Source organism: Brachyistius frenatus, unplaced genomic scaffold (assembly GCF_029030835.1).
Source record: "Brachyistius frenatus isolate BFR_SWC_R1_liver_20210118 unplaced genomic scaffold, ASM2903083v1 Contig_218, whole genome shotgun sequence".
NCBI lineage: Eukaryota > Metazoa > Chordata > Actinopteri > Embiotocidae > Brachyistius > Brachyistius frenatus.
Genome location: NW_027210817.1, coordinates 491,527 through 506,735, shown reverse-complemented (window position 1 = coordinate 506,735; position 15,209 = coordinate 491,527). Strand labels below are relative to the sequence as shown.

Below are 15,209 nucleotides of genomic sequence, written 5' to 3'. Positions count from 1 at the left end.
TCCTTCTTCCCTCCTTCAGGACCTCGGTGTCTCAGGCTCTGCTCTCTCCCTGTTCTCATCCTACCTCAACGACCTCACCTACCGGATAACTTGGAGAGGATCTGTGTCTGAACCTTGTCCTCTCACTACTGGTGTCCCTCAAGGCTTCGTCCCGGGTCCCCTCCTCTTCTCTCTACACCGACTCTCTCGGCTCTGTCCTTCACTCGCATGTCTTTTCCTACCACAGCTATGCTGATGACACCCAACTGATCCTCTCTTTTCCAGATCTGAAACACAGGTAGCAGCATGAATCTCTGCCTGTCTGACCGACATCTCTCAGTGGATGTCCTCACACCACCTGGAAATCAACCTCCACAAGACCGACCTGCTCTTCCTTCCAGAGAAAGACTCTCCCACCCTCGACCTGACTACTACCTTCAACAACTCTGTTATCCCGACCCTGACTGATAAGAACCTCGGAGACACTCGACAGTCAACTCTCTCTTACTGCCAACATCACTGCAACAACACGTTCCTGTAGATACATGCTGCACAACATCAGGAGAAGACGTCCTCTTCTCACTCAGAAGGAGGTGCAGGTTCTGGTCCAGGTTCTGGTCCAGGTTCTGGTCAAGGCTCTGGTCCAGGTTCTGGTCCAGGTTCTGGTCCTGGTTCCGGTCTGAGTTCCGGTCCAGGCTCTGATAAAATTCACTCCCACTACTCCGCTCCTCCGCTCCCTTCACTGGTTACCAGTAGCTGCTCACATCTGTTTCAAAACATTGGTACTTGCGTACCGTGCTGCGAACCGATCGGGTCCAGTCTACATCCAGGACCTGGTCCAGCTTTACATCCCAGCCCGCTCCCTCCACTCTGCTTCTACCAATCGGCTTGTTGCTCCTCACTGAGCTAAATACTCTACAAAATCACAACTGTTTGCTGTCCTGGCTCCTAAATAGTAGAATGAGCTCTCTAATGACATCAGGACAGCAGAAACTCTGAACATCTTCTGCCGTAAACTAAAAACACACCTCTTCAGACCTTATCTTAAATAGGGAAAAAAAAAATTGCAATTTAGTAGCACTTAAAGGGCACTTACTATAGCACTTTATAGTTTATCTTGCTTGAAGAAATATTGTACTTTTTTGATTCTTGTTGTTCTAGTTTGTACCCTCATGGTTGAATGCACTTATTGTAAGTCGCTTTGGATAAAAGCGTCAGCTAAATTAAATGTAATGTAATGAAATGTAAAGTCTGCAGAGGCAGCAGTTCCTGCTACAAGGATAGTTAGCTTTTAGAGGGACTATTTTATCTGGTGTTACTTTTTTCTGTATTAGGATTGAAGATGTTGCCATTGTCTTATTTGTGTGGCAGAACAAATTCAAACCTTTAAGGGTTGAATAATCAAAATTGGCTAAAATCAGCGAGCTTTAACGAGCCTGAGCTCAGTCAGTTCAGTTTAGTTTTTACGTTGATTTCTAGTGCTTTTGGAATTTCCGTGCAGTTTCCCTCCAAAATGAAATATTTTCTGGTATCACATTGTATTTCAATGTAATGATAAGGTGAAAAACTTCTCATCATTGGTTTGACCAAATATATACAGTAGTTACTGCATTTTAGCTTTGTAAAACAGAAATTAAACCTTTTCTGTGGAAAAACTAGAATCATTGAATGTTTGTATTTTCTGTCTCATCTATGTCTGGAGGGAAACTTTTACTGTGTCTGTGTGTTTTCTGTGATTATTAGAATATATAAAACTAATCAGGGACAGGAGAAATCACTTTTATTTCAAGGTGTGAAATCAGATAAATAATACAGCTAGATTATGTTTGAATGTAAATTTACCTGCAGCACATGAATAAAAAAATGTGAATTAAATCTAAACTGTAATTTGCTGGATTGTCAAGATTAGCATCAAGATGTATCTGTGTCCAACCTCACTGCTGTGTGGTGACACTGATGTCTAAACATCTCAGTGATGCTGTCTGTCAGCATATCTAACATTTGCTGTGAAATCACAACTTATCTCAACAGTTTGAAGCAACCAGCCAGTCACTGAATTTCAGATGCAGACCCCCTGGCTTAGAGGTCAGCGTGCAGAGTGACCCCCTGCTGAGGCCGGCCCACTTTGTTTTGAGAAGCCCACGAGCAGCTCAGACATGAAACAGCTCGACGGCTGCAGCAGAGGGGAAGTTCCCTCCTAGTGCAGAACGTAAACTTGGCTCCAATAAAAGCATCCGTTGGCACCTCAGCGGATAACAGGAAATCTTTGTTTATCAAAAAACATCCCGTTGTTGGCCTCAAGGTGTACGACCCGTCTTGTTGTAGGACGGCAGAGCGTCATATAAATGTGATGGAGCCCCATATTTCAAGATGTGTTCACCAAACGAAGCTGGCATATCCTTAAGAATAACAAGAAAGGCTGTATGTCTGTATATGGACTGGCTGCACAGATCGTGCGTCACGTCATCTGGCCGTTTCTGTTTGTCAGACTGCCTCTTGGTATGTATTGTTTAACATAGCTGTAGACCGAGTGTCTGACACTCCCATGTTCGGGGGTCACAGCATCTAAAGTTAGACATTGGCAGAGTAATTGTACAACAGCACGACCACTCTGATATTGAGAAAAACAACTTTTTTCACCTGAAATACAAAAAACACAGAATTGAAACCCGCAATGAAGAGCAGCTCAGTCTGTTTAGTCTTCCCAGTCAATGGGCTTTTATTATGTGTCCAGCAATAGATCCAGTTCATACACACAGTTCATTCACAGTGAGAGTTCAACACACTCCAGTTCCATACACTTTATCCTCACATGCAGTGCTGTGCAAAGGTTTGAGGCACTTGAAGCAAAGTGAGGATTCTTTGAAAAATAAGGAAATCAGTTTTTTTAATTATCAGTTAACTGCATTCAAAGTGCAGTAAATATAAAAATACACTCGGTGTTCTTGGAGAACTTGCACCAGTTCTTCTGTGGATTCAGTCGGTTTCAGTGTCTCTTCGTGTGATCCAGACCGACTGCATGATGTTGAGATCAGGACTCTGTGAGGTCAGAGCATCTGTGGCAGGACTCCTGGTTCCTCTTGGGCCTGAAGATGGTCCTTAATGACTCTGATGCCTCCATGATGTGATGATGTGTCTGAGACAAGAATCTAAAGATCTTAAAGTGCCTGTAACTTCTGCACAATACTGTATATATGCACTGTATACCAGAGAACGGGTATATATGATTAGGTAAATATATGTTGAACATTGTAGATCATATTTTGCTTTGCTTGCCGTTGTTCCTGGAGGGATGTGGATGAATACAAGGCTGAAACAGCCTGAACAAGTTATAGGATATTTTATACCACTTCTGTATGTAGATCAACAAAAATAACGTCTTGGTGAGCTAATAAAATAAAGTCTGTTTCACATTTGCATTAAAAATGCACAGAGAGATGCAGAAATGTCAGTGAGTCAGTGAGCATGTACAGTACGAGCAGTACCTGAGGTCAAGTTTCTTTAAGTGGCTGGTAACAATATTTGGTATCAGTTTTAAGTCAAGGTGCATGTACATCTCATTAGTGGCTTCACAGTAGGTCTGTGACTGCTCTCCTGACACAAACACCAGCTACTCCTGTCTGTGAAGTTTGTTCATGTCCTCCATGTTCTCAGCAGGTGGAGGAGCTGCGTTTCTGGCACTGGTCCTGTGGCGCCGCCTCGGCCGGTGCTCTGAGAACCAGTTGGAGACGGTCATGGCGAGGCGGAGGAGGCCCAGGCTGATGCAGTGCACCTCCGAGGTGATGGGAATGTCAGAGAAGAGGGCGTGGTCCCGGCACATGAGGGCACTGCTGCATTCAAAGTCTTTGACGATGTTGAGGATCTCCTGCCGCTCCGCCTGCCGCATCATCCCTCGGATGTTGAGCAGGGTGGAGACGTGCTTCTTCCTGTGGGGAGGAAGGATAGAGGGAGGAAGAGGGGCAGACGGGTTTTAATGGGAATCCAGTCTGTTTGGTGTCATGATTCTGACTCATGGCATCTGTTTCTGGGAAGGAACAGAAAATCTAGTATAACTGTGTAATATGGCATATTTGCCAAGGTTTTATAAGTTATATAGTCATGCTTATACTAATTTACTGGCTCAAATTAATAGATTGAAAGTAAATTGATAATAAAAACAACTTGGGTTTGTGCATGTACATAAAATATATATTTTTTAATATATTTATTATTTAGCATCTTGAATTTTTATCATTTGCATCAGTTTTATCTAATCGTTCATCTTTATTGTCTTTCTACAATCCATTATTAGAATATTTAGTCAACAGTTGTCACTTGGATGCATGACTGAACGAGGAGGAAAGACCCCATTTGGAAAGCTGATAAGTACACCCATGTGTTGGCATCGTAACGCGTGCATGAATGGACTTAAATGAAGCACCCAGTGAAGCCGAGGAAGGCCTTTGATCTCCTAAAATACCAGTAGAGGATGCCATACAGTAAACAGACGGGGTGACTGAGCAGTGAGTTAGCATGTCTCCAGGTCTGAACTACGATGATGCCCCCCCTCCCCCCGATTCAGAGTGTGGCACCAGTCTGTCTCCTGCAGGGTGGCAGGAACAGGAAGTACTTGGCGGCAGCTTCCTGTCTGCTCCTCGGAGGGTAATGCGTCACACGTGCTCGTCGGTTGCCAACCGTCACCTGAGTCTCAATCTGTGCACAAACAGGCAGGGACCCCCTCCCCCCTACCTCATCCATTCTCAAAACAGAGCAGCGCTGCTTTCCAAAAATAGCAAAGTTAATGTAGATATGTTTCCGTGCTCCTTTTCCTTGTTTTGATCCATTGTGGCAAAAGAAACAGAAAAAACCCCACATAGTTTGACATTTTCTCACTTTGGCTGAGCGCCAACATCAACACAAAGTGAATGTATAGCCAAAAGTATAAAAGAATATAGGGCCCTGGGGGGAGCAGTCAGAGAATATGTTTTTATAGATGCTTCCTTGTTGCAACAGTAACATTTAATGTTAATTTGTGCACCCTCACCGTATATCTGGAAACTCTTTGACCAGGACGGCCACCTCCATCTGGATGGAGGGCGTGTCCTCCAGGAGGATGATGTCAGCGAGGTGGCTGATGATGCTGTCCAACCAAGACGCGTTCGAATCCTGAAGCAAAGATTCATCATCATGCAAGAACAATTATTTATTACTGAACATAACATTTGTTTTACTAACTAGTTATTTGTTATCACTGTTCATCCAAATCTACTTCAGATTGAATTCTTGTTTTTTTTGACAAGGTGCTAAGCAGTCCAGTGAAGCATCAAACCTTCAGAGGAAACACAGATTAATGCCTCCGAAGGCCAGAGGCCGAACATTTAGATGATTCACTGAGTGAATAACAAAACTCCACCTCTGTTTTCCCAGTTCTTGTTTTCCTTTCAAACACTCAGGAAAAAGAAAGCAGAATTCTTTGGCTTGGTATTCACTAAAAATAACGGCGTCTTTTTTAGACAGCCATTAAAAAGTCATCCTCTCCTGCCCCCGGGTTCCCAGTTTCCACAGACACTTCATCCTAACTCATCGGCAAAAAAGGCTATCAAGGCCATCCCAGAGCCACATCAAAGCCGGCCAGCTGACAGGAACAGGAAGTTCCTTCTGAACACAGCAGCTTCCTGTTGTCAGCCGAGGTGACGGACACTTGTTTGAACTCGCGCACAGAGACGGGGCAAATGCCACGCTGTCAGGCCCAGTTGTTTTACACCCTCTTCCACCCTCTGGCAAGTGCTAACGTAAGCCTGGCCCATCCATCTCCATCTCACTGACGGCAGCCATTTTTCAGAGCTCTCTCCTGTATCAACACTGTCTGAGTTATTGTTGACCTGGGAAGTTCCCGGGTCAGGCTCCATTCACAGCCACAGACTCTGACTCCCCTCAGCAGAAAGTCTTTTTTAACAATCAGCAGTTTGGAATTATTTAATGTCCGTGGTCCCCAGAAAGGTAAGCAGTGGTGTCCTGGATGCTTTTGATTGTATTCTCCTTCTTTAAGCCCTTTCTCACACCGTGTTTGTCCTCTGCAGGCTGAGGAAATAAAAAACAGAATCAGACTCACCAGATCTTTGAAGAGTCCTTTCAGCTGCTTGGCCTCATCTTGCAGGCGGAAAGCCATCCTCTTCCTCATCTTGGAGGACGTGCAGATGACCCGTCCCCGCATGATGGCTCGGACGTACTCCACCAGGACCCGCCGGTGCACCTCGCCCACCAGCGTCTGCCAGTCACAATAGAAAGCACTGATGAGCTGCAAATAGGTTTCAACCAGCTCCTGGAGAGGATAGTTAAACACCAGTCCTGCTGTTGGGTCACCCAGGTCGTTACCTGATACGGTGGAGGGTCCATCCTTCTGAACTTCTTGAAGTGTTGTTTAATGAGGGCTTCGATTGCCTCAAAGGCTTCCGTGTTGTTCAGCCATTTTCTCTTTATCAGTTTGTCAAAGAACGGCTGGAACGACAACAGACAAGAGATCAGAATAATAGAGAACACAAAGCAAGCTTAAGGGCAATATGTAAGTGAGGATTTTATTTCTGTTTGGTACATAATACTCCTACATTTCACAGGTAAACTTTGTATTTTTCCTGTATTATATGTCCAAGTAAAAATTTGAATGCAGGATTTTTTTTGCTTCTGTTTTCATTTTAGATTGAACCTAAATATTTTACAAAATTCACTTGTAATCGAGTGTGTTTACATTGCAGAAGCACTACCGTTAGTTAACTTAAAGTTCTGAAAACGACCATCAGTGGTACAAAGTGACAAAAAACATGCACTTAAAAAAAGAGATAAAATGAACATTATTAACACAAACAAGTATAGAAATACACAACTATCACTGCAACACTGAGCAGCAGCTGAGTGCAAAACTGTTTCAAGTCATTAAAGTCAAGAGATTTGACCTTGTAAAAGTTCATGTACGGTTTTCTGCAACCAGTTTTAGTAAATCAGTCTACATTATATTTGGGAACATTTGTCATCACAGTGAGTCTGTTTGATGATTTTTATTTTTTTTATTTTGAATTGGAAGAAATGTTATTACTTGATGGAGATTCAGTCACAGAAAAGTCACAGAATCTTGTTTCCAAGTTTCCACAACTGAGATGAAACTTGCCCGTGCTTTTACTCACCCTGATGTGCTCAAACAGCCGCTCAGTCAGCACCCTCACTGACTGGTTGATGATCCTGTCCAACGAGGAGTTGGCTCTCTGTGCCGACTCATCGCTGCCTTGTGGGTCACACTGCCTGCAGCGCTCCACGAAGGATCTACAGGTCACACAAGAAAAGAATGAAAAGCACTTTAATTACTAAAAATCTTTCCCTGACACGTTGCCGATGAATAACGTCACCGTTACTGTTCGTCTACCTGAGAGGAGGGCAGCAGTTGACCAGAGCGATGGTCCTGGAAACATATCCGTCCCCTCGGTCTCCAAACTCCGCCTGAGTCTCATGAAACATCTCCACCTTCCTCTGGAAACTGGACACATGGAGATTTTATGAGGATCCTCAGAGTGCTAGTACAATTTATAAAGTTATAAAATAATGTCCAATAATCCTGTCTGTACTGCTCTGCTTGTTGCACAACTGAAATCAGATTGTGACCAATTGTTCATATCATCTTATCCAAGACTATGTCTGTGAAAGATATGATGAGTGCACTCACCTGTACAGAAAGTCAGCCAATCCCATGAGACTACAGCGAGCCACTCTGGCTCCTAGAAACTGGTTCACAGATGTGGATCTGTCCAAGTCCACCTTCAGCCTCTGGGATTGAGAGAGACATGGATGATAGGACAGCTGTGTCACTTAACAGGGAATTCAATGCAATCATGAGATAGTTAGAAAAGGTAGCAAGGTCGTACCTGGATGACTGAGCGCGCCAGGTGTGACTGAAACTCCTCTATGTGCAGAGTCTGGGCCCATCGCCTCTCCTCTTCATCCAGAACCTGGATGAGCTCGGTTGTCACATTATCCTGACAATTACAGCTAGAAATTAAAACCCATCCGCTATCCAAAGGAACAAAATCAAAAAATCGTATTGTCTCACCCTCACTATAGTGATGCAGTCGTGTTCCAGCCTGTCCACCGTGTCCTGAGGCAGAATGGGATCCAGGGTGGCATAGTTGATGGGTGTCGTGGTGCTGATGGTTCCCAGGACGTCCCTGGTGGAAAATGATCACCTGTAAGCTTGATATGTTGTTATTACATCAGAGCATCCAGTGACTATTCTGTAATCGCTAACCTGTTGTAGATATTGTAGAACCAGTCCAGTAGTGAGTAGACGTCCGTGATCTGCAGCGGGCCGCTGGTGATGGTCCGAAGACGTTTGGCCACGGCTCGATGGTAACTTTCCAAATACACCTGGAAGGCAGAAAACTCCTCCGGGTAGATGGATACGGCATTTCTCCTCGCTGCATCCAGGTCGTCCACCATCCGACTCCTCAGGCGCTCCAGGTAATACGCCAACTGGCCTGCCTGGGTGTCCACCTGGTGGGGCAGGCTCCAGTCCGCAGCCTCCGCCACCGCCTGCCTCCACTTCATCTTCAGTCGACGGGGACGCTGGCTGGGCTGGATGTGCGGGACCTCTCGCTGAGGCTTGGTGTCCTCTCTCAGAGCCCAGGCAGCATCAGCATGCTCCTCCTGTTGGATCACCAGCACCACCAGACCAAGGTTGGGACCAGCGCTGGGCTGGCGGAGGGACTCTCGTACTACGTCCCACATCTCCTTCTGCAAGGCTTCGTACAAGAGCTCCACGTCCTTGGCCTTCCTCCGGCCCGAGTCCAGCGTCGCATTGGAGCTGAGAGCCTCATCCAAGGATGAGGATGATAAAGGGATCATGCCGAGCGGGGTGCTGGGACGCAGGGTGGGAGTAACTGTGGGACCAGGTGGGGTCGGCAGGAGAGACAGCAGCTCACACTCTCGCTCCAGCTCCTGAATGTGTGTGTCAGCCAGGAGAAGGTCCCGGTGGTTGACCAGCTGTAGGATCTCCAGAACTGGAGGGAGATAGATGGGAAATAAAACTCAATATTTATTTACAGGTACAAGAAGAAAGGTTCAGCAACAAATGAAGCAAATGGCATCTCTGATTTTCGGGTTAAAGAGAGGCTGTGCGTTTGCCTGACTCGTGAACTGGGCGATTTGTTGCTCGTTCTGCTCATTCTTTTATTTCTAGCGAGGTTCCCTGTGGAGTCTGTGAACAGTAGCTTGGTTGAACTTCTATCTAGAGGGACCTGGGGTAGGAAGTGCGGCCATTTCCTGATTGCACGGTCTGCTAGTGGGTGAACCCAGTGACTCAGGGATCTGGGGACCTCTCAGTCTCATCAGAGTTGTCTAGGATTGAGAGGAAGAACCGCTGGAGCTTAATCAGGGAGAGTAAAGTAAGGAAACTCCTGGAGAAAGGTCATTTGATAAGATTATTTTACACCTGATGTTTCCTTGGCTGTTACCTGAGAGAGGCTCTCTGGTTTTGACTACTGGGTCTTCCTCCTCTGTTTCCTCCTCAGTCTCTTGGGACGCCTTATCCGACATGGATTCCCTCTTCAGCTTGCCCAGATTGACCATCCTGAGGAAGGAGGGTCGCCTGGAAGCCTCCGCCTCGCTGTTAGTGCTCAGGTCCCCGCAGGGCAGGCTCTCTCTGCGTTCCTCCTTACGTCGACCTGTGAAGCTGCAAAGCATCCACAGCAGCAACAAAGAACATCAATGTCAATAAACACCATCATACTGCACCAGGTTTTCTTGTGCTGTACAGTGTAACATGTGGCATGTTTGGAATGCCACATATTCACACATCTGCTAAACTGTGCTGCTGCTGCAGCAGTTAAAAATAGTCCCATTCAGAGAGCACAGCAAGTACAATTATGTCAGTGACAAACAAAAGAGGTTCCGTAGAGCAACAAGTCGCTATAGCATATTACATAACCCCTCAGGAAGTAATCACACCATATGCTGGATGGATGGATGGATGGATGGATGGATGGATGGATGGATGGATGGATGGATGGATGGATGGATGGATGGATGGATGGATGGATGGATGGATGGATGGATGGATGGATGGATGGATGATGAATGGATGGATGGATGGATGATGGATGGATGGATGGATGGATGGATGGATGGATGGATGGATGGATGGATGGATGGATGGATGGATGGATGGATGGATGGATGGATGGATGAATGGATGGATGGATGGATGGATGGATGGATGGATGGATGGATGGATGGATGGATGGATGGATGGATGGATGGATGGATGGATGGATGGATGATGAATGGATGGATGGATGGATGGATGGATGGATGGATGGATGGATGGATGGATGGATGGATGGATGGATGGATGGATGGATGATGGATAGATAGATGAATGGATGGATGGATGGATGGATGGATGGATGGATGGATGGATGGATGGATGGATGGATGGATGGATGGATGGATGGATGGATGGATGATGGATGGATGGATGGAGCAGAGCTCTTAAGAAAGGCTTTCTGTGGCGTTATTGTTCCATTAAAAATGTAAAAAGACATTTCATGCTCTTGTGTTGTTTTGTGAAAAAAGCATGTGGTTCTCCTGTTTTATATAACATATACTGTACAGTAACACTTTATCAAAGGTATATTTTTTTCGGACTCAGATATCAAAATGCTTCAACTGCAGCTAAACTCATGTAAGATCAGCCTTTTCCTCCTCCTATCCCTCCTCACCGGAGCAGCGTCATAATTCCCTCTGAGCTCCTGCGCAGTCCTTTCCTTTTCTCCCTCTCTGGTGGGAGGGAATTTGAGTTTCCAGGGTTGTAGTGGTGGGAGTTGTTCCCCCACACATTGCGTCCCGATATGCGGAGCCCCTTCCCCAGTTTACCGAGGGTTTTGAGGGGCGACACTCCACAGATCCGCTCCAGGGTCCCCCTGAGCGGCCTCCCTTTAGGGTTCCCCGCCCCGTGCCTCTCCGCGTTCACCTCATTCTCCTCCTCTTCTCCATCACGCGAGGACCTGAGCTGGAGGTGACCGTTGACCTCCCCCATGATGAGGCCCACATCACCTCCATTGTCCTCGTCCAGGTCCACATCCTCAAAAGGGTTCAGGTTCCTGTTCAGATCCTTCAGGTCGTTGAGATGGTTCAGGTCCCTGAGGTCCAGGTCCAGCTGGGGCAGAATCAGTTCTCCGTTCACCCGGGGAAACTCGTGGCAGCTCTTGGATCGTCCCGGGAGCTTCTTGAGAATGGGCATGATTGCAACTGATGCTTTACCAAACTGCAAAACAAGGACAACGTGTAAGGACAACATGTTGGCCCAGATGTTCAACCAAACAGCAGCTGGAAAAGTTCAACTCTGAGCAACTTCCTTTTTTGACTACAACAACCAGAAACAAGAAGAAGAAGAGTTTTTACCGACAGGCCGTCACTCTGTTAAATAATTAACATTAGACACACAATGTCAAACCTTTTGTAATAACACTGGACCATTTGCACTATACTCCATTGGACCATCAACATTTGCACCTGATGCAATTGCACCATTGTTTCAGTGTACATATGTTTTTTTTTGCTGTGTACTTGTCTATTTATTCTTTATATGTCTATTTATGTCTGTTTCTGGGTTTGTACACAGAGAGAGCAAGTTACAACAAATTACAACATTACAACAAATTCCTTGTGCGTAAACATGCCTTTGCCAATAAAGCTGATTCTGATTCTATTACTAAGACACTTTAAAAAAAAATGCGGTAAAACACAGAAATCTGATGTAGTGATGCCGGATGAACCAAATCTACGAGACTGAAAACTGAACCTATGAAATGTTGAAAAACTGTTTTTTCTGGTGGTCCATCAGCCATCAGACAGTTTATGTAACTGAAATGAAAAACATCGTTTCACATGCTGGTTATGTAATGCCCTTCACCAAGCAAACAGGAAATATGCATTCAAAATGTTGCAGTATTAACACTTAAACTACAAACTTAAAATAATTGTGTTGATAGGCTGATCTGTTGATAAAAACGTGTCACAGGAAGCATTATATGCACTGTGAATGGACATGAACTGTTTTCTCTTTGAACAAGACATTTGTTACTAAAATGGAGGCAAATCAGCTTCTATAAAATAAAATGTATTGATTCTGTAATAGTCCTGGATCAATTTTATCTTTCTCAAAACTACTTCTCTCTTCTTTAGGCAAATACTAAAGGCAGCGAAAACAAACTTTTAAATGAAGCAATATATCCATAAGAGACTTCCTGGCCAATAAATGTCAAACAATAATACTAAAAAAATATGGATATATTAATCTTTTGTTGAGGGTGCCAAATTATTTCTAAACCGGCCATTTGTTTTCTGTATAATGTTTTTATTCTGAATTAAATTTTAAGAACATGAGCAGCTCATGTCCTCTGATCGACCTGTGATCACACTGATATCAGGAGAGAGCGGATTCATGCTTTCTGATAGGAGCTGGTTCTCTGTTCTTAAACTGAATCTATCACAAACATTAAAGGGTAGTTTCAACCAAACCAATAGTCTCATGACCACATGGACACTGAAACCGTTTTTATTTAATACTACTGTTTCCCCTTTGTATCTGCCTCCAGTGTTACAGTTGGTCAACCTGTGACACGAGAAGTAAATCAAATGGTCTTTTTATTGTGAAATTCTGCTTTTACTCTTCCATAGCTCAGCAATAAAACACAGAGAGGGAAGTGTGTACTAAAAAGACTGCAAACCTCACATCAGCTTCAAACATGTCATACAGTATATCCTGCACATGTCAATGACTGTAGATTTTATACCCCATCATTTAGACTGGAGCCCCACCAGGAGGGTGTGGGGGGGGGGGGGGGCACTTCACCACCAGTATGAACAGGAACAAAAACACAGTTTCAGTGTTTGGGGTTCACATGGATGTGTATTTCTGTTAGACTTTTCTTTTTGTATAAACTGAATAATCTGAACTTTTAAGACTTCAGATGTACAAACATGGATGTAGAAAAGGTAACTTTAGTGCTTCAGGAAATCGCACGTCTGGGGACAACCTCAACATTTTTAAAAAGTTACATTTTATAAAGACTACAGATCCATTAACATCCAGCTTTCCCCATCTGCATCTATATTCTTTATGTATAACAGGGTCTTCGCTCAACACTGTTTGCATACCTGGAAGCTTCCTTAAATAAAAACAGTCCTCTGCTGCTGCCAGCTGAGCAGATGAGCTTTACATAGAGATAATAACTGTCTGATACAAGGACATTATTTTTTTATTCAAAGTAATGACTCTGGTTGAGCTGACCTCATCGTCATGAAGACGGTTAATGAATCCACATTTGATGCATTTGAGATAAGTCGGACATGATGAATAAAGAAAACAAATGTGAGAACAGAAGTCAACAATGCACAGTGGGACATTATCATAAAAAAGTAAAGCAGACCTGTAAGTTTATGGAGTTAATGTCAGTGATATTTTGGATATCAACTGTTGGTCTGGCACCAGTTTAAAGAAGAGAAAACTCTCCAAAACTAAAACTAGACAGCAGTGTTGCTTTAGATAAATAAAATAAAAAAGATCAAATATGAAGCACGTATGAAACTTATTTTATCAGATTTTTACATTATTTTACATTATTTTATCTCATGAATGTGTAATTTTCTTTTTTTCCTGTGTATTAACAGTTTTCAGACTTAAGTTTTTACTGGTTATCAGATGTCTCACATGAGCGGAGGACAGGAAAAGACTTGCAAACTGCTTTAAAGTAGCATTTTCTGTCAAGAACGATATGTGATGTGAAGATAGCAGGTCAGATATCAAACAAAGAGAAAACAAAGTCAAACAGGATTCTGACAATCTCCCTCAAATATGAGTTTTCCTTTTGGAACATTAAGAAAAACAACAACAAAGTGTGATTTCTTCGATTACAAGACAAATCACTGAACAGCAAGTGTTTCCTAATCAACTATTTCAGGTCGAGTTGATGGCAAAAAACTAATTTTGAGCACCAAATTTTTGAAATTAGATTTAAAACACGAAAGTGGAAAAAGTTCAAACACAACAACTTCTGTGGAAAAAACAATCATTTGAGCAGAAATATTTACCATCAGCATAACAGCCAGCTGGAATGAATACAACTATTCTTTCAGTCCAGTCAAATTAAAAATGAAAGCATCGATGAGACGTACCTGATGACACTGCCGTGCTGCGTTTCAGTCCAATGTCATCCTGGAGTGTGCTTGCTGTGTGAGCTGCCAGGCTGTGGAGTGCATGTGTGTGTGTGTGTGTGTGTGTGTGTGTGTGTGTGTGTGTGTGTGTGTGTGTGTGTGTGTGTGTGTGTGTGTGTGTGTGTGTGTGAGAGAGCAACTGTTGAGTGTGAGAGCGTGTCCGAAAGTACTCTGTGACTCCAGAGAGCAATGTGGCTGCCTGCAGTTTCCTGGTGGGCTCTATTGTGGTGGAAGGTGATAGGTTTTCCTGAGGAAAGGCCCGTCCCGTCCTCTCTCCCCCTCCTACACCTCCACAACCCCCCCCCCCCACACACACACACACACACACACACACAAACCCCTCCCCAACCCCAGCATCCTGGGGACACATCTAATTACTCTCATTAACTGTACAGTGAAGAGGGATAGGACATCCCCCTGTAAGACTGAAAGTCTGTATCATCTCTGAGTTTACGGGACGGATTTCTGTAGAAAATAGAACAGAACTACGAGGATCAGTCACTGTCAATAACTTTGAGTAGAAATGCTCTTCTTGCACCATCAGCAGTGAACTTTTCCTCAGCGGAAGACTTGAAGAGGACTGATCTGAGCTGTCACGACAATCAGCACCGCTGCTGCAATGTTGTCTCTGCTTTACTGCAGAGATTCAAGGTCACTGGAGCCCCGACAGGACTTCAGAGTCACACAAAGAGCCAAGCAACAGGACAAAACAATGAAACATGTACTGTATGGTAGGAGCGTGTGCGTGTGCGTGTGTGTGTGCGGCTCACCGTTGTATGGTACCATTTTAAAAAATAGCCGAGCAAAGCAACAGGTCAAGAAGGTGATGTAAAACTCCACATGCTGGAATATTTCCCAGACATCCCTGCAGCCACCACGGCTCCGTCCTGCCACCCAGTGATCAGAGAAGTGTAGGACAAGAGGTGCTGAAACCACCACCATGACATGCAGTTAACTCATTCATGCTATCATTCAATTCAATTCAATTCAATTCA

General features: G+C 44.3%; 1 protein-coding gene and 1 long non-coding RNA gene across 2 annotated transcripts in view; one reads left to right on the top strand and one right to left on the bottom strand.

Annotated features, from left to right (window-relative positions):
* Nucleotides 1–313: 313 nt before the first annotated feature.
* LOC138633394 (uncharacterized) overlaps nt 314–15,209 on the top strand; it is a 160,249-nt gene continuing 145,353 nt past the window's right edge. The window contains exon 1 of the long non-coding RNA XR_011311882.1: nt 314–572. This is a non-coding gene — a long non-coding RNA (uncharacterized lncRNA). The remainder of the gene's footprint in view (nt 573–15,209) is intronic.
* Nucleotides 2,679–14,359, bottom strand: exoc3l2a (exocyst complex component 3-like 2a). Its single transcript, XM_069719572.1, has 13 exons — nt 14,176–14,359; nt 10,719–11,263; nt 9,453–9,670; nt 8,249–8,999; nt 8,054–8,168; nt 7,869–7,979; nt 7,670–7,770; nt 7,373–7,483; nt 7,137–7,272; nt 6,334–6,456; nt 6,071–6,226; nt 5,003–5,124; nt 2,679–3,905 (listed from the first exon to the last, which is right to left on the bottom strand). Exons 2-13 carry the CDS (start codon nt 11,237–11,239, stop codon nt 3,590–3,592), a joined length of 2,781 nt encoding a protein of 926 aa, XP_069575673.1. The 5' UTR covers nt 11,240–11,263; nt 14,176–14,359; the 3' UTR covers nt 2,679–3,589.

Bases quoted from the DNA above. Each gene is read 5' to 3' on its own strand.
- exoc3l2a (XM_069719572.1), bottom strand. From the start codon at position 11,239: ATGCCCATTCTCAAGAAGCTCCCGGGACGATCCAAGAGCTGCCACGAG. The intron at 9,000-9,452 runs GTAACAGCCAAG...ATCTCCCTCCAG, and splicing joins AACCAGAGAGCCTCTCTCAG to TTCTGGAGATCCTACAGCTG. The intron at 3,906-5,002 runs GTGAGGGTGCAC...TCCTCCCCACAG, and splicing joins AAAGAGTTTCCAGATATACG to GAAGAAGCACGTCTCCACCC.